This window comes from Delphinapterus leucas, chromosome 5 (genome assembly GCF_059928025.1).
Source record: "Delphinapterus leucas isolate spDelLeu-1000000601 "Yukka" chromosome 5, BTC_Dleu_Yukka2, whole genome shotgun sequence".
In the NCBI taxonomy this organism is placed as follows: Eukaryota; Metazoa; Chordata; class Mammalia; order Artiodactyla; family Monodontidae; genus Delphinapterus; species Delphinapterus leucas.
Genome location: NC_143133.1, coordinates 117,287,915 through 117,306,658, shown reverse-complemented (window position 1 = coordinate 117,306,658; position 18,744 = coordinate 117,287,915). Strand labels below are relative to the sequence as shown.

The window sequence follows — 18,744 nt, the reverse complement described above, 5'->3', positions numbered from 1 at the left end:
TCAATAACATAAGGCAAATGCTAATACCCATAAAAGGGGAAATCGACAGTAACACAATAATGGTTGGGGACTTTAACACCCCACTTCCAGCAATGCACAGATCATCCAAAATGAAAATAAATAAGGAAACACAAGCTTTAAAGGACACGTTAAACAAGATGGACTTAATTGATATTTATAGGACATTCCATCCAAAAACAACAGAATACACTTTCTTCTCAAGTGCTCATGGAACATTCTCCAGGAGAGATCATATCTTGGGTCACAAATCAAGCACTGGTAAACTTAAGAAAATTGAAATCGTATCAAGTATCATTTCCAACCACAACGCTGTGAGACTAGATATCAATTACAGGAAAAAAATCTCTAAAACACATAGAGGCTAAACAATACTCTACTAAATAACCAAGAGATTACTGAAGAAATCAAAGAGAAATCAGAAAATACCTAGAAACAAATGGCAATGAAAACACGACGACCCAAAACCTATGGGATGCAGCAAAAGCAGTTCTAAGAGGGAAGTTTATAGCAATACAATCCTACCTCAAGAAACAAGAAACATCTCAAATAAACAACCTAAACTTACACCTAAAGCAATTAGAGAAAGAAGAACCGAGAAAACACGAAGTTAGCAGAGGGAAAGAAATCATAAAGATCAGATCAGAAATAAATGAAGAAGAAATGAAGGAAACAATAGCAAAGATCTATAAAACTAAAAGCTGGTTCTTTGGGACAATAAACAAAATTGATAAACCATTAGCCAGACTCATCAAGAAAAAAAGGGAGAAGACTCAGATCAACAGAATTAGAAATGAAAAAGGAGAAGTAACAACAGACACTGCAGAAATACAAAGGATCATGAGAGATTACTCCAAGCAACTATATGACAATAAAATGGACAATCTGGAAGAAATGCACAAATTCTTAGAAAAGCACAACCTTCCAAGACTGAACCAGGAAGAAATAGAAAATATAAACAGACCAATCACAAGCACTGAAATTGAAACTGTGATTAAAAATCTTCCAACAAACAAAAGCCCAGGACCAGATGGCTTCACAGGCGAATTCTATCAAATATTTAGAGAAGAGCTAACACCTATCCTTCTCAAACTCTTCCAAAATATAGCAGAGGGAGGAATACTCCCCAACTCATTTTACGAGGCCACCATCACCCTGATACCAAAACCGGACAAAGATGTCGCAATAAAAGAAAACTACAGGCCAATATCACTGATGAACATAGATGCAAAAATCCTCAACAAAATACTACTAAACAGAATCCAACAGCACATTAAAAGGACCATACACCATGATCAAGTGGGGTTTGTCCAAGGAATGCAAGGATTCTTCAATATACAGAAGTCAATCAATGTGATACACCATATTAACAAATTGAAAGATAAAAACCATATGATTATCTCAATAGATTCAGAAAAAGCTTTTGACAAAATTCAACACCTATTTATGATAAAAACCCTCCAGAAAGTAGGCATAGAGGGAATCTACCTCGATGTAATGAAGGCCGTATATGACAAATCCACAGCCAACATCATTCTCCATGGTGAAAAACTGAAACCATTTCCACTAAGATCAGGAGCAAGGCAAGGTTGCCCACTCTCACTGCTGTTATTCAACACAGTTTTGGAAGTTTTAGCCACAGCAGTCAGAGAAGAAAAAGAAATGAATTCAAATTGGAAAAGAAGAAGTAGAACCATCACTGTTTGCAGAGGACATAATACTATACATAGAGAATCCTGAAGATGCTACCAGAAAACTACTAGAGCTAATGAATGAATTTGGTAAAGTAGCTGGTTACAAAATTAATGCACAGAAATCTCTTGCATTCCTATACGCTAATGATGAAAATCTGAAAGAGAAATCAAGGAAACACTCCCATTTACCACTGCAACAAAAAGAATAAAATACCTAGGAATAAACCTACCTAAGAAGACAAAAGACCTGTGTGCAGAAAACTGTAAGACACTAATGAAAGAAATTAAAGATGACAAACAGATGGAGAGATATACCATGTTCTTGGATTGGAAGAATGAACATTGTGAAAATAACTATACTACCCAAAGCAATCTACAGATTCAGTGCAATCCGTATCAAACTACCAATGGTATTTTTCACAGAACTAGAACAAAAAAATTCACAATTTGTATGGAAACACAGAAGACCCCAAATAGCCAAAGCAATCTTGAGAAAGAAAAACGGAGCTAGAGGAATCAGGCTCCCTGACTTCAGACTATACTACAAAGCTACAGTAATCAAGATAGTATGGTAGTGGCACAAATATAGAAATATAGATCAATGGAACAGGATAGCAAGCCCAGAGATAAACCCACACACATATAGTCACCTTATCTTTGATAAAGGAAGCAAGAATATACAATGGAGAAAAGACAGCCTCTTCAATAAGTGGTGCTGGGGAAACTGGACAGCTACATGTAAAAGAATGAAATTAGAATACTCCCTAACACCGTGTACAACAACAAACTCAAAATGGATTAAGACCTAAATGTAAGGCCAGACATTATAAAGCGGGAAACATAGGCAGAACACTCTTTGACATAAATCACAACAAGATCCTTTTTGACCCACCTCCTAGAGAAATGAAAATAAAAACAAAAATAAACAAATGGGACATAATGAAACTTACAAGCTTTTTCACAGCAAAGGAAACCACAAACAAGATGAAAAGACAGCCCTCAGAATGGGAGAAAATATTTGCAAATGGAGCAACTGGGAAAGGATTAATCTCCAAAATTTACAAGCAGCTCATGCAGCTCAATATCAAAAAAATAAACAGCCCAATCCAAAAATGGACAGAAGACCTAAAAAGACATTTCTGCAAAGAAGATATACAGATTGCCAAGAAACACATGAAAGGATGCTCAGCATCACTTACCATCAGAGAAATGCAGATCAAAACTACAATGAGGTATCACCTCACACTGGTCAGAATGGCCGTCATCAAAAAATCTACAAACAATAAATGCTGGAGAGAGTGTGGAGAAAAGGGAACCCTCTTACACTGTTGGTGGGAATGTAAATTGTTACAGCCACTATGGAGAACAATATGGAGGTTCCTTAAAAACTACAAATAGAACTACCATATGACCCAGCAGTCCCACTACTGGGCATATACCTTGAGGAAACCATAATTCAAAAAGAGTCATGTACCACAATGTTCATTGCAGCTCTATTTACAGTAGCCAGGACATGGAAGCAACCTAAGTGTCCATCAGCAGATGAATGGATAAAGGAGATGTGGCACATACATACAATACAATATTACTCAGCCATAAAAAGAAATGAAATTGAACTATTTGTAATGAGGTGGTTGGACCTAGAATCTCATTCAGAGTGAAGTAAGTCAGAAAGAGAAAAACAAACACCATATGTTAACACATATATATGGAATCTAAAAAAAAAAAAACTGGTTCTCATGGACCTAGGGGCAGGACAGGAATAAAGACACAGATGTAGACAATGGACTTGAGATCACGGGGAGGGGGAAAGGTAAGCTGGGACGAAGTGAGAGAGTGTCATGGACATATATACACTACCATATGTAAAATAGATAGCTAGTGGGAAGCAGCTGCATAGCACAGGGAGATCACCTTGGTGCTTTGTGACCACCTAGAGGGGTGGGGTAGGGAGAGTGGGAGGGAGATGCAAGAGGGAGGGGATTTGGGGATACATGTATACGTATAGCTGATTCACTTTGTTATACAGCAGAAACTAACACACCATTGTAAAGCAATTATACTCCAATAAAGATGTTAAAAAAAATAATGCAAAAAATATAATATTTCACTTTCACATTTTTCAACAAAAATAATTGTAGTTTCTTCACTAAAAAGGAAAGAAAGAAAGATATACTCACTACAAGAATGAGCATTTCCAAAGTAAGAAGCTGCATAGCTGGAAATGTAGCCCCTATTAAAAGGACTATGGCTTAAAACAAAGAAAATTCTCCTTTGAGGCTAAATGCTCTGAGATAAAAAGTCAGAAAAAAATGAGTTAAGATTTTAAGGTAAAGGTATGAATATATATCTGTATCCCAAAAGTGTTTACACTTTCTCTGCAGGTTTTGGTATCAGTATTCTTTCAACCCATTGTATCCAAGTAATATGCATTTCCAGATTTCTGGTTGTGCATACTATGAGTAAACACAATCTGAGTGCCTTTATTTGTAAATGTGACTCTTAATCATTATCATTACGTTGGAATGGCTTATTAAGAGAAGTCTTGAACCTAGCTTAAAGAATCTGAATAACTAGGTCCAGGGTAGTCCTACCTGAAGGCAGAGGTATTAACCAGTATATAATATGTCTTATCCAACCCTAATATTCCTAAAATTCTATGTAAATAGAAATATAAATTTAGTTTTTGCAAGTCAATAGTGTACACCTTCCTATGAAATAGGAAGTGAAGCCAGGGAGATGCCAACCTGAGTTATATTGTCATATTTCTGCAGGAGTAGAACCCATGACTGAAGTTTGAAATTTAGATGTTCTAATTTAACCCGAAGGGACTAGACCAACATGATATATTTAGCAGTTTCTCAATATGGACTAATAAAATATTATAGGGAGGTAGCATAGTAGAATGTGTAAGAGCCTGGAATCTGAAACTTCACTGTGTTCAAATCCTGGCCTCTCCATTTACTAGCTTTTCAACCTTAGATAAGTTACTTAACCTCCCTGACCTCCAGTTTCTCTTCTGCAGAACGAGGATATTAATAGTAGACCTGCATCACAAAGTTGTTGTGAGGGTTAAATCAGCTAATATATACATATAAAATCCCTCAGAACAGTGTCTGCCATATAGTAAACTTTATATTAGTTAAATATTATTATGTGAATCTGTATCAAGTGAACCACCTTTTGGGATTCTGATATTCCTCACTATCCTTCGTGTTTCTCAGGAGTGAATTGGTTTAGGGATGAAGAAGTGGAAAAGACTGATTAAGAGAAAACTCAGATTGAATAGGTAAATCTAGCATTCTGTCATTGTAAATGAATCTTGGGGCCCATTACTATGGTAACTAATAGAAAATTTTCACTAAAAACTTTAAATAATTCAAAAGTGTATTTTATATTAATTACTTTTGAAGAAGGTTAAGTACGTAGTATTTATAGGTAGAACCTTGAACCAGCTTTCTTTTTCATGTTTTTGAATATTATTATGCTGTGTGTGAAATTATACACCTGGACCTGACTGTTTGCAGATGATATCCAGATTCGATTTTACGAGGAGGAGGAAAATGGTGGAATCTGGGAAGGATTCGGAGATTTTTCCCCCACAGATGTTCATAGACAAGTAAGTGAATGATGATGGCAATGAAGATGATTCTACATTTTCTGCCTTATTGAAATTCACTAGTTTCCGTGTATAAAACAAGGAAAAATCATAAATATTTATTTAACTTTCATAAAAGAGCACTGTGTCTGGCAGGTGTTCCAGAAAAGTTACCTACCATAGAATTATGGGCAAGGCTGTATTAGACCTTGCAAGGCATTTCATTTGGGTGTCTGATCACCTAGCCACAAGGCAGTGGCCCTTAGGTCCTTTAGTAGAAATGTTTTAAGTGTTGCATTCATCTGTTCAGGCTTCCATAACAAAATATCATAGACTGGGTGGATGAAACAAAAGAAATTTGTAGCTCATGGTTCTGGAGACTAGAAGTCCCAGATCAAGGTCTGACAGTGTCAGTTCCTTGTGAGGGCTCTCTTCCTGGCTTGCAGACAGGCACCTTCTTGTTGTGTCCTAACAGGGCAGAGAGAGAGTAAGCTCTCTGCTCTTCTCTAAAAAACAGTAATCCTATCCAATCAGGGCCTTGCCCTTATGACCTCATTTAACCTTAATTCTTCCTGTAAAAGCTCTGTCTCCAAATACAGCCACACTGTTAGGGCTTCAACATACGAATTTTGGGGGAACACAGTTAGTCCATAACAACGTTCTACCAGTGTAATATGCGGAGACCTGTTAAAAGGGTATTCTAATGAAAAGTGTTGAAAGGAGGAGTCTTCTAGTTGAGGCTGATGTCATCATGATAAATCAAGATCTCCTGGTGACAATTGAGTATAGGACTAAGAGATGAAAATGCTGAATCCTCATCTTAATGATTACACTGAACGATTGAGGAATACAGTTTTCACAAAAAATTGGAAACAATCCAAATGTCTATCAGTAAGTGGCCAGTTAAATAAATTATGGTGTATCTATGTGATGGAATATTGCGCAGTTATTAAAAAGAATGAGTACTCTATGGACTAATATGGAAAAGTCTCAAAGATACAACATTAAAATTATTTAAAAGATAGATATAAAGCAAAGTGTATATAAAAAAGATTTTATGTTTACATACGCATAAAGAAACTCTGGAAGAATACAACAGAACAGGGAGGGACAGGAATGGCAAGGAGAATTTTCAGTGTGCACTATTGTATACCTTTTTATATTTACGAAGCTTGATCCATGTGAATATATTACATAGTCAAAAAATCCAGCTAAAACATCTTTGAGGTGGGGTGTTAAATGCTGACACTGCGTGGCTGCTCAAAGCAGTGGGCCCCTCAGCACCGGTGATTCGGCCCCAAGCATAGTTTAATGAAAAAAATAAGTTTTGTTACAAATGCATTAAAGCTATAAGCTGAGATCACATTTTGATAGCATAATACTTTTATTATTGCTCGGTTCTTATTTTATCATTTCTATCATGATTTTCTTTTAAATTTTTTGTCCAGGAGTCCATTTTTAAGTTTCCAAACATTTAAAAGATGTTTGGTTGATGATTTCAACATTATATTGTGGTCATAGAAGGTGGTCTTAGATATAAGTTCTTTGAAATTTTTTTGTCTTTCTCTGTGACTCTATGATCAGTTTTTTAAAAATGTTCCATGTGTACTTGAAAATAATTATATCCTTTTTTTTTTGTTTGGTGGAAGGTTCTGCATATAACTGTTAGCTTGAACTTATTAATTTTGTGGATCAAGTAAAAAAAAAAAATCCAGCTAAAAACTGTGAAAATGCCTGACTATTCTGGCACTGCCAGACAGATATCAATGAGGAGGTTGTCTTATGGGTGTTACCGAATGCCCTGTGTATGCCTAGAGCCTTGGCCATCCTCACCTCACAATACACTGACCCTGTCGTGATGTCCCTCTTACAGGGTTTAGTTTTTTGTCTTCATTGGCTGGCAGGCAGGCTGGTAGTAGTACCACCTTCCTCACTCTCTCTTTCCACGACTAGCCTTTCTGATATTGCTGTAAATAATCTTGGAGGATTTTAAGGCTAATTTGGAAAAGGAGAAGATGTATGCAACGTATTTTATTCATGTGATTATTTATACTGAAAGACATTTGAAATTTTAGACAAGTGAACTAATGAAGTTTTGCAATACATTGGCATAATCTTATATTTCAGTTTCACATTGGCAATTTAGTAAAAATGTATGGGTATAGAATTCTAAGGTTGTAAGTTTCTCTAAGGTGTTGTATACTTTTTAGTACCTTGTGTCTAAACGTTGGGCATAAAGAATGTGTTTAATGAGTAGCGTTGCTGGAAAAGAAATGTAGTCCTACTCCAACATTTGGATCTTTGTATCCTGCAGTTTGCCATCGTCTTCAAAACTCCAAAGTATAAAGATGTCAACATTACAAAACCAGCCTCTGTGTTCGTCCAGCTTCGGAGGAAATCTGATTTGGAAACCAGTGAACCAAAACCTTTTCTCTACTATCCTGAAATTAAAGGTAACTTGGTTGTTTAAACACTTGTGCTTGTTGCAACAAGAGGATGGTCTGATTAGAAAAGATCAGGTAGTCTCCTCCTTTGAACAGCTTCCTAGTAACTGGTTTCTGGGTCCATGGTGCTTCTTTTTAGAGAAGAAAGAAGTAGTATATGATTTGGGAGTCATAGAATTAAGTCTAGCCTTTTAAAATAATGTTATTTCCATTGAGTTTTATATGAGATTTAGACATTTGAAAATTTCTCTTTGAATTTGAGAATCTATCATTTATTGACTACCTCAGGGTTCAGGTAGTTGAGATGAAAAGATAAGGCTTGTTGTGTAGGAGAATCAACCACTCTGTCAACTGGCCTCAGGCACCATGCACTGCGGAACTATAAAAATGAATAAGGCAGCATTCTTTTCCTCACAAAGGACACACCGAGAAGGGGAGATCATAAGTCTCCTTCAATTGTTACAGTGTGAATTATTACTTTGGTAAGTTCCAAAAGTGAGGCGTCCACAAAAACGTAGAAGAATGCAAGGAGAACGAACCTTAGATTCTGAAGAAGCCACCAAGAAGAAGGCTTCTTCAAGGTCCTGAAAATTGGCGATGTATTTCAGTAGTTGAGTGTGCAACAGAGAAGGAAAGGGTTTCCTAGACTTAGGAAGCGTGAGGAGCTAAAACAGCTAGTGTTTATTCAGGGAAGAGTGAGCATTATGAGCACTGAGATGCACTCCTGGAGGCCACAGCAGGTGAGGAAGGCCGGGGCCAGGCTCTGTGGGGCTGTGATTGGCACCTAAAGAGTTTTGCATTGACTCTGGAAAGGGGGGGAATGACCAGGCCAGTCTGGATTTGGAATGATGCCTCTGATCCTCTCTGTATAGACACTGAAGAGACTATCTGGGTGGCAGACAGTGAGTCAGAGGAGGAATGCAAGAATCCAAGTGAGAAATGGTGAAGTTAGTGAAGGTCTTAATGCAGTGGAGTGAAAGGAAAAGGTGGATTCAGGAGGCAGTGCAGGGATGGTGTCAAGAGGACCCAGGTGCTGGTTGGGGGAGGGGGTGAAAAGAGAAAATCAGGAGTCCTAGACGGTTCTAGGAATCCCAGCCTGGGAAGGCTGTGATGTGGTTGAACTGATGAAGAGTCAAAGGAGCAAAAGTAGATCTGGGTGGGCAAAGACAGAGTTCAGCTTAAAGCATGTTGCATTTTAGGTTCCTGTGGCAGATTCCTAACAGGCCATTCAAAAGGCAGGACTGGAACTCAAGAGAGGGCAGGGTGGGAAATTCACACTGAGACTCCTCTCGGAATGAGGGTAACAGGCCTCAAAGGTTATTTGTTAACCTGGAGTCCACTCACCCCTATGGGGCTCCATGGCTAGAAGTGCACTTTAAAACAATTAGCTTTTTTTGTAATCCTATTTTGAATTTTACATACTAAAACCTGTGATTCTAAGAAGAGGTCCGTAGACTTCACTAGACTGCAAAAGAGGCCATGGCACAAACATAATTAGAAACCCCTGGACTAGAGGGAAGTGAGACTGGGGAGGGACAGGGCGCCCAGGTCCTGGCTGAGGCTGGAACCCACAAAGGTGCCGCAGCAACGATCCACACGGCTGCTAATCCTGTGATAGCAACGTGATGGGGGATCTTTGAGGAGGGCTTTCTTTTCCTAGAGTTCATGTTGTGGCAGCAGCATTTAGAAAATGGTTCCGTGATTTCTTGTTTCTTCTCTAAGCTTGTGGCCCCTCCACTGATGGATCAGATGTATAGTGCATTCCGTTACTGGTGCTTTGAAAACACTGTCAGCAGAGGATCCTTTTTTTTCTCTCCACGTGACATTTCGTGCAAAATCCCAGTATATAAACCAGAGAGGCTTGAAGTGGAGGTGGCAAGTCCGCCCACTTGGCTCATCCAGGAAGGAGGCTTACCTCTCCTCACTTCCCTCCCTGCCCAGGAACTGCCTGAGGGCTTCCGAACGGGCCGTGGGCGTGAAGTTTGAAAATCACTGCTTTGGATTAAGCACCCTTCTTTAAAAGTAGAGAAACAGAGCAAAATTGTTTTGCACTTTCTGAGGGAAAAAAAAAAAAAAAAAAAAAAAAGATTTCTTCTCCTAAAATGCGTGTTCAAAATAATGTCAATTTTTCTAACACAGAGAATCAGATAAAAAAAAGGAAACCCAGATTACCTACACATGTGTAAGCCTAGAAATACTCAAAGCTGAGCTTGGTTTCTAGGCTGCCTGTGTCCCTTTCCCAGTGGTATCGGTGCCTGAAAAGAGTCTGATACAGCAGCGACACGTTCAGACTATTACTTTCTTTGCTACCCTCTTATGGTAGGAGCTATCCAGGGCTGGAGTTAGAGAATGGGGTCTCCTGAAAGTTCAGAATCTCACCTTTATGCGTGAGGCACTTACCTTTCAGGTTATCATTGACTAAAAGCTCCATCTATAAGAACAATGTAGAAAACCATCTGGAAAAATAAGAGTTTGTAGTTGAGCTCCACAGAAGGAATGGCCAACATGTATTGTGGTTGAGTTGTTGTGAGATTAGAACAATTTTATTGAAGATAACAAATTACCTTAGTCTAGAGAACCTTCTGGATTATAAAATCCCAAGTTGAAATAATCACCAGGACAAATGATCGCACCAGGCACGTGTGACTGGCCAGAAAAGTAGCAGGCCATTTAGCATCCGAGTCGCTATGTGAAGATCAATCTAAACTATACAACCCGAGGAATCATTGTGCTCCTTTCTCAGAAGTCCTTGAATATACCTTCCACTGCCCCCAGCCCCTGCAGTCACTCCTGAACTCATTGCTTCATTTTATATTCTTCACTTATTTTTATCAACATGTAAAATTATCTTACCTATTAATTTATGTGTCTATTGTCTTCTTCCTACCTGTGTTCTTTAGGTCACATATTTGGTCTTTCATATTTATTGCTACATCTCGGACAATGTAGGTCACGTAGTAGATGCTTGTTAAATATCTGAGAGCTAAGTTATTGTTTGACCAACCAAGTTGCCATCCTCACCCGAAAGACTAGTAACTTGTTGGGTGCCACCAATTAAGACATTAGACAAAGAAATAGATCATATTCCTCTTGTTGTACAGAATCATGCAGCCCCGAACTCTGCATCCTTTATGGTCACTGATGTTGTGTCTCATAAAAACGTCATGGAGATGGTTGGGTCCAGGAAGACAATCAAAATAATCAGGAGAGGGATGGTTGGCAAGGGAAGAAGAGGGTTGAGGAACTGTTATACAAAAGCAAAGAAAGACCATAATGACTTTTCAGTCTGAAGAGATGGAGATTAGGGAGAAACAGAATCATAATCTGTAGATTATGAAAGGTATGGTCAGGATAAATGCCGGCGTGTTTACTGGCAAACTACAACCCAGAAAGTGAGAATGAGATACTTTTAAGGCACATGCACAGCATAAGGTGGTAGAGGCTAAAAGTTTTATCGACATTTGTGAACTAAGCTGTTATCTTAAATCATCAGTTATTAAAGGAAGCAAAGATATGTTGGAGTGTTTCCCCCGAAATGGTGACCTAATATAATGGAATGCTCATTAGACCTTGTATCTGTTCGTCACTGAGCCCTGACCTCATACAAGTCCCTCAACATCCTAGCTTCGGTTTCCTCTTCTGTAAAAGGAGAACTTGTAGTGAGTGGCCACTTAGGTCCCTTTTAGAATAGGTTGATGTTTCATAGTACATCCGATGGTCCACTGTCAAAAGCAGACCACAAGGGTAAGTAAACCCAGGGTGAAAATCCCCATGTTCAATTCTATGGAAATTCAGACTGTAGGTTCTTCTATTTAAAAAAAAAAAAAAAGCTTGTCACATGGAATTTTCTATATCAGTTTCTTGTTATTAACATCTTAATGGCTGTAGGATAGTTAATATTTTTAAATTGAGTCTTAAAAATTCCCATTTTACAATGAAATATAACCAGTGAATGTCCCTGTTTTATAAGTCAAAAGGAGTACATAGCAAATACCAAATGATCTCTTTGCTAGAAAGCGTGTCAGTAGATAACATTTATTTCTAAAGGTGAATATGTTGTCTGCCTTGCTTTTGTATTTCATATTTCTGATGAACTAATATCCCATGTGAGATCAACAGTTTATAGGATGAGTAATAATTGTGACTTAGTTATGATACAACTGATGGAGAAACTTTATCTGTCCAAAACCTTTGATAAGGAAATTGCTCAAGTTTCTCCACTTCGAAGTCACCCCTTTCTGGTGGAAGCATGTTTTCTTCAGAGTTGACCCATGCTGGCTTTTTTCTTCCTAGCGAGTCTGGACAGGATCCGTTTTTAAAATATTATTTTTTAAGGTACTTTGCTACCCTACTTTCCCCTGCTTATCTTTCAACTGCACTTAGATGATCACGAGATAATCAGTACACAACAGCATTCTTTCTAGCCCTGAGATGACTGAAATGATGACAGAATTAGAAATAAGTGAAGATCTTTCTGAACATAAACAGTGACCAGAACTGATGTGAAGAATCAGAAATAGGACAGTTGTCAAGTATTGGGCTGCTGATTGAAAAAAAGAATACCATATTGACTGTTGATTTAATTTAAACAAAAACCAAAAACTTCTTTCAGTGCTTTATTTCAGAAGAGAGAAGGGAGAAAAAATATATAGGGTGGGAAAATCAGAGAAGGGAAAGAAAGGGAAACAGAAAGAAGAAACAAGAAAGGAACAATAGACCACAAAGGCACTGGCAGAACTCACAGGGGCAGTGGAGCTGGTGAGAAGCAAAAGAAAAACAGAGCAACCACATGAGGAATGAGGGGGGAAAGTCTCAGTAGTATCTAGACTTGGCCATTCAAAAATCTCAGAGGGCATCACTGTATTTTAGTCAAGTAGTGGTCTTAGACTTGCATGAGTCTTGGACTCTCGAGTTACCAATGACTACAGATCGATCTTTTATTGTCTTTCTGGGATGCACGCATTTTTATTATTGTGGTGACCACCAAGGAACAGCCTCCAACACCTTATGTCTGCACTGTCTCTGCCTCTCACTTTGACTCTTTATTTTATCCTATGCACCAGTGACAGATGAATCTTTCTAAAATACCACCATATGCATGGCATTCCCCAGTTCAAAAACGTTCCATGGCTCTCCTGCCTGTAAATTAAATCCCTTAGGTTCATAATCCAGGTGCTTGGCAATGTGGTCCCAATCAGCCCCATTTCTCAAGAATTCCTCATACTAAACTTTCACTTCAGCTAAGCTGATCCACTGCTGTTCTTATAAGCACGCAGTGCACATTGGTCCCTTTGTTACTTTCCCTCTACATCCCCTTCCCAGAACATCCTCCCTTTGCCCTCTCCTGATATAGAGTTGATTCTGGGAAGCCTTTTCCTGAATTTTCCAGCCCACAGAGACTCCCTAGAAGTCCTTCCTTGAACTCCTGGAACCCTAGTTGGCACCATGGATTTAACATATATAGCATTTTAGTGCTTTGTCTCTAAGTCTTTCCCCTACAACCTTAAAATTATCTTGGAGGGTTCTGGACAGCAAAGACATGATGTCATACTTCTCTTTATCCTCAGCACTTAGGTCACTGTAGACGCATAATAGATGTTAGCTGATTAGCAACAGTTGTTTTGTATGACCAAGTGAAAACGCTCAGTAATGTTGTTCTCATTCAGTATTTTCAGTCTCTTCATCTTTGATGGGCAGTCTGGTCTCTCACTAACTTGAATGACAGGGGGGACTTAAGAAACAATGGCAGAGAGAATTTGGGTGTGTACTGTTCTGTGGTCCCTCTGAGGCTGGTTCTTGGTCTTTGTGCTTATTGGAATAAATATAATGCTTCTTGACATTTGGCATCTCTTCCTCCTTGGGTGCTTTCTATTTCCCTTTAAGATGTTTAAAAATACCATCAGAATCAGTATTCTTTCTGTGGCTAGTAGTGGAGCTGAATCAATCTTTTCTCCTCTGGTTTCTCTTCCTTTAAATACAGATAAAGAGGAAGTGCAGAGGAAACGGCAGAAGCTCATGCCCAATTTCTCAGATAGTTTCGGTGGCGGCAGTGGGGCGGGAGCTGGAGGTGGAGGCATGTTCGGCAGCAGCGGTGGAGGCGGTGGTGCTGGTAGTACCGGCCCAGGTACGAACCAAGCCTGTTCTTTCACATCTGAAAGGGCAGATTTTCTTCTCCTAGATTTCCTTGTCTATGGGTTGAGTGTTGTGACATTACTGAACATGATATATTACATTACTTAAAATTTCCCAGCAAACTTTTTTCCAAAGAAATGCATGTTCATCTTATAATATGTAGATAGATTAATACCAAAAACTGTAAGAAGGAAAAAAGTCACGAAGGCCAGTTACCCAAAGGATACCTCTTAACATTTTGGTGTATTCCCCCCTCCTTTTTTTTTTTTTTTTGGTACAGTTGTCTTGGTATTCTTTGGAAACATTGGAAAGGTTTCATATTATATTTGCACTATGTTGTAGATACATAAAATCCTGCCATCAAAGATTAACTATTGTTTTTTGGCAGGTACATACATTATAATACATATTTATACATTTCTCCAAGCACAGGTGTGATCCTTATTTTGCATAGTGTTTTAATCCATTTACTCGTATGACCTATTTGTTATCATGATTGTGTATAGAGTCATGTATGCTGCTTTTTCCTAATGGTTTAACATAAGCATTTCCCGATGGTAATAGAAATTTTACATGAGCATCATTTTTAAGCATCATTTTAATGACTTGTAATAATTCATCAAATGAACAAACCGTAGTATAACTTACTTGAAGATTATTTCCTGTTTCTTATCTAAAATGTTTGCACTGAACTCCTCTATCCACATTGCTTTTCTTTTATTCCAGATAATTTTTGTAAATTAGATTCTCTGAAGTGAAATTACTATGTCAGAGAGTATGACAACTAACACTCACTGCTTCCCAGAGTTTTACCAGCTTGTGCTTCCGGCAGAAACGCATGAGAGTAACCAGTGGGGGCATGTTTCTCTTGAGGAACCAGTATATGTTTCTGTATTTTGTTTTGTTCAGTTTTTCCCTCCAGGGGTTACTTTACTGTCTTCTGTGTCAGCAAGTCTGAGTCTGGGTGGCAGCCACTCACCGTTACCCTCTCCCCTCCATGCAGGAGTGGGAGACTTTCTCCAGCATGAGCTCCTCCACGCTGCCCAGAGCCTGGGCTCTGCCTGGGTTGCCAAAAATGTAACCTGGCCAGAGTCGAATTCTGATCGTCCCAGGACCCCCGGTGATGTGCCTTATCACTAAGTCTCAACAGAAGGACCGTGTCGGGCACACCAAAACCTGTTCTCACCAGAGGGAGGGACACTAACGTTTGCTGAGTTTCTTTTTATTTAAAAAATCATCATGAGGTTTCATTTGTTTTGCTTGCCATTTCAGGGTATGGCTTCCCACACTATGGATTTCCTACATATGGTGGAATTACCTTCCACCCTGGAACCACTAAATCTAATGCTGGGATGAAGCATGGTAAGTAACACTTTTCTTTTTTTTTAGTACTGAGAAAAGAACGAAAAAAATTATTTAAAAATTAATTAAAGCCAAAAAGTTTTTTTTTTTAATCATTACTCACCACAACATTATCTTGAAAAAAAATTGATGAATGCCAGTAAATTAAGAAGATACTTCTTTTCCAAAAAATTATTTCCTGTGGAGAGTATAGATTCTATTCCTGATACTATATTTAAATTTATACATTTACTTTGTACGTGGCATGAACAGGGGAAAGAAAAGAACATTAAATAGGGATATAGAGAGACTTGACTATTCAAACATAAAAAAGTCACCAAACTTAGCTGTTTTCTCTCTTTTTTCTTAAATACTATACTTTTGAAGACACTTAGAGGTTTATAGGGATGGTCTTTTCTCATCAAATGTATCCCCCTGGGGGCTTCCCTGGTGGCACAGTGGTTAAGAATCACCTGCCAATGCAGGGGACACGGGTTCGGGCCCTGGCCCGGGAAGATCCCACAGGCCGCAGAGCAGCTAAACCCGTGCGCCACAACTACTGAGCCTGTGCTCTAGAGCCCGTGAGCCACAACTACTGAGCCCACGTGCCACGACTGCTGAAGCCCACGTGCCTAGAGCCCATGCTCCGCAACAAGAGAAGCCACCACAATGAGAAGCCCACGCACCGCAATGAGTAGCCCCTGCTCGCCACAACTAGAGAAAGCCCACGCACAACAACGAAGACCCAGTGCAGCCAAAAATAAATAAATAAAATAAATAAATTTACAACCAAAAAAAATGTATCCCCTAATTAGCAGTTGTCACATCATGTGTTCATACTTCTATTACATGTCCATTTTAGTGTACTCGTTGAAGAAATAATACAACAAGGTCTTCTCGTGTATTTCAACACCTGTTTTACGTCAGGTGCTTTTACATGTTTTAACTGTAATCTTTATGATTCCTCTGTAAGGAAAATATTAGTATCTTCATTTTACAGACAGAGCACACCAAGGTTCAGAAATGATCATTCACTCACTGAAGGTACATATCTGTTAGTGGCAGAACCAGGATTTGAACCAGGTCTGCCTGTAAAATCTCGGTGTTCTCATAGTAGCTGTCAGGTAGCGTAGTAGGACCTGAAAGATTGTGATCAGAAACAGTGCACTGGATAGCTCCCACACCAAAGAATGTGAATTGAGATCACATCTTCACAACCTGCTTGAGCATTAGGGAAAAAAATAGCTGCTCTGTTTTCAAGAACTTTAAAAATTCCACTTCCTTGCAATTCCTAGAAGAGCTTTATTTCATTTTTCTCCTTTACAGATAAACAGAATGAGGTGTACATTTTTAGAAATATAAAAAAAAAATTTTTTTAAGGTCTTAAATAGGTTTTCATCCCAAGAAAAAAGAATTTGTAACTATATATGCTGATGGATGTTAACTGGACTTACTGTGGTGATCATTTTGCAGTGTGTACAAGGACTGAGTCATTATATTGTACACCTGAAATTATTACAATGTTATACCTCAATTTAAAAAAAGTTTTTTGAAAGTGACTTTAAAATAGCTCCAAAACGTGTTACTTATGACCATTTTAAAAGGAATTCTAAATTGTTGTTTTTCTTTTCCCTTTGCAGTAACCCTGCCTCCTACCTTTATCTGACCTTTGCTGAAACAGTGAATTATAACTTAATTAATAGATTTCACTGAGGAAGAAAAGCTGAATTTTTGCTTTTATCTTAGGAACCATGGACACCCCATCTAAAAATGACCCTGAAGGTTACGACAAGAGTGATGACAGAGAGGCCATAAATCTCTCCGGGCAGGCAGCAGAGATCATCACCAGGCAAGATAAAGAGTCCTGCAGGCGGGGCACTGAGGCTGATCTGGCGCACTCAGGAGTAAAGGAGGAGAAGCACAGCTCCCAGGGTGAGCGAGCACACAGAGGACTGCACTGTACTGCTTGGTGAGGGCGTGGGTCAGTTCTAGGTGGACAACCTGTTTCCAGAAGACAGGTTTATTTTCTGTTGACCTCAAGGCGATACATCAACATCTAGTTCAGCGTGCTCTTCAGAGCCCTGTGTGCCTTTTGAAAAGCATGTGCCAGGTTATTTTATTCACACTGGGATTTCCACTCTCCCAGTGTTATCTTTGAATGTAAAGTGCATAAATTTACATATGCTTCACCAGTCATCGTCATGCAGTTTTAGGGTATCACGAGAGAGAACCTAAATCATTTCCACCACAGATAAGAGAGAGCAGTTTGCATAACTTTGACAGTCTCCCTTCTCTCGACTGTCATACTGACGTGGAATTTCGCCTGAAAATAAGGACTTTTCCCTTTATCCTGATGCCTCCTTTGACGAATTAGGATTAGGAGGGACAGTGCATATTTGGAACCAGAACCCATTAGAGTATGTGTCATGGGTCTAGGTCATCCTAGATTATGCCTGGAAGACTTTTTCTGTAAGAGAAAGATAGTAAATATGTAGAGTTGTGGGCTACGCATGGTTTCTATTGCATATTCTTTTTTTAACACCCTTCAAAAATGTACAAACCATGCTTAGCTAGGGGGCCGTATAAAAACAGGCCACACACAGGATTTGACCTGCAAGCCACAGTTTTCCTCCCGTTGACCTTCAGGAAGCAAAGTTTACAAAAACACCAATGGCTCTCGGAGAGTCTGTATCTCTACGGCAGAGACTGATTTTTGACACTTTTTGCCTAACAAGAGAGTCGTTCAAGACTCCCATGAAGGATTATTTCACTGAGAGATTATTTACAATTGTGGCAAAACCCAGTTAACATTATTTGGAGATTGATTGTTCCCCTTAAGATAACAGAAACTTCCTGAATTTCTTTTCCCCGAGCAAACTGTAGACAGATTTTTTTGAGGTCAGCCTCTATATTTGTCAGTGAGCCAATGTCCAGCTGTGCTTTTTCTAGTGAACACAACCCAGAAGCCCCAAAAGGAGCATTTTCCACTAAGTCGATGTGTCTCAGGGTATCAGAACACTGATGCCGACAGTCTTGGCCTCAAGCATGGCATTCCTGTAGAGCAGGTATAGTGAAACTCAACTGTGATTGCGATCCACTGCCTTGCAGATAACCTCTTTCTGGAGAAGGCTGTGCAGCTTGCCAAGCAGCATGCCAATGCCCTTTTTGACTACGCAGTGACAGGAGATGTGAAGATGCTGCTGGCTGTCCAGCGCCATCTCACTGCAGTGCAGGACGAGAATGGGGACAGGTAAGTCAGGACTTTTGCAAACAAGGGTTGTTTTAAAGGGGCGAAGAGAGAAAAGCATTGTATGCACGCTGGCTAGAAATGAGAAGAATTGATCAAAGTTATTGGGTCCTGCAACTGAAACACCCTCTCAAGGAAAATAATGTGTCAATAAGGTTGAGTGGCACAGTGGCACAATCTCCTTCTCCTGTCCTGTGGCTCTCACCACTTGGGCTCTAAAATAGCCAGGATACTCATCTAAGAGTACAGCACTCTGGGCGAGAAAACTAA

General features: G+C 39.1%; 1 protein-coding gene across 7 annotated transcripts in view; it reads left to right on the top strand.

The window, feature by feature from the left end:
* The window catches only part of NFKB1 (nuclear factor kappa B subunit 1), a 121,811-nt gene that overhangs the window by 82,660 nt on the left and 20,407 nt on the right, over nucleotides 1-18,744 (top strand). For all 7 annotated transcript variants that reach the window (XM_022582439.3, XM_022582441.3, XM_089912436.1 and 4 more), the window contains 6 exons: nucleotides 5,240-5,331; nucleotides 7,625-7,763; nucleotides 13,735-13,878; nucleotides 15,159-15,248; nucleotides 16,974-17,159; nucleotides 18,336-18,477. In XM_022582439.3, coding sequence (XP_022438147.1) covers nucleotides 5,240-5,331; nucleotides 7,625-7,763; nucleotides 13,735-13,878; nucleotides 15,159-15,248; nucleotides 16,974-17,159; nucleotides 18,336-18,477 — 793 coding nt within the window. The remainder of the gene's footprint in view (nucleotides 1-5,239; nucleotides 5,332-7,624; nucleotides 7,764-13,734; nucleotides 13,879-15,158; nucleotides 15,249-16,973; nucleotides 17,160-18,335; nucleotides 18,478-18,744) is intronic.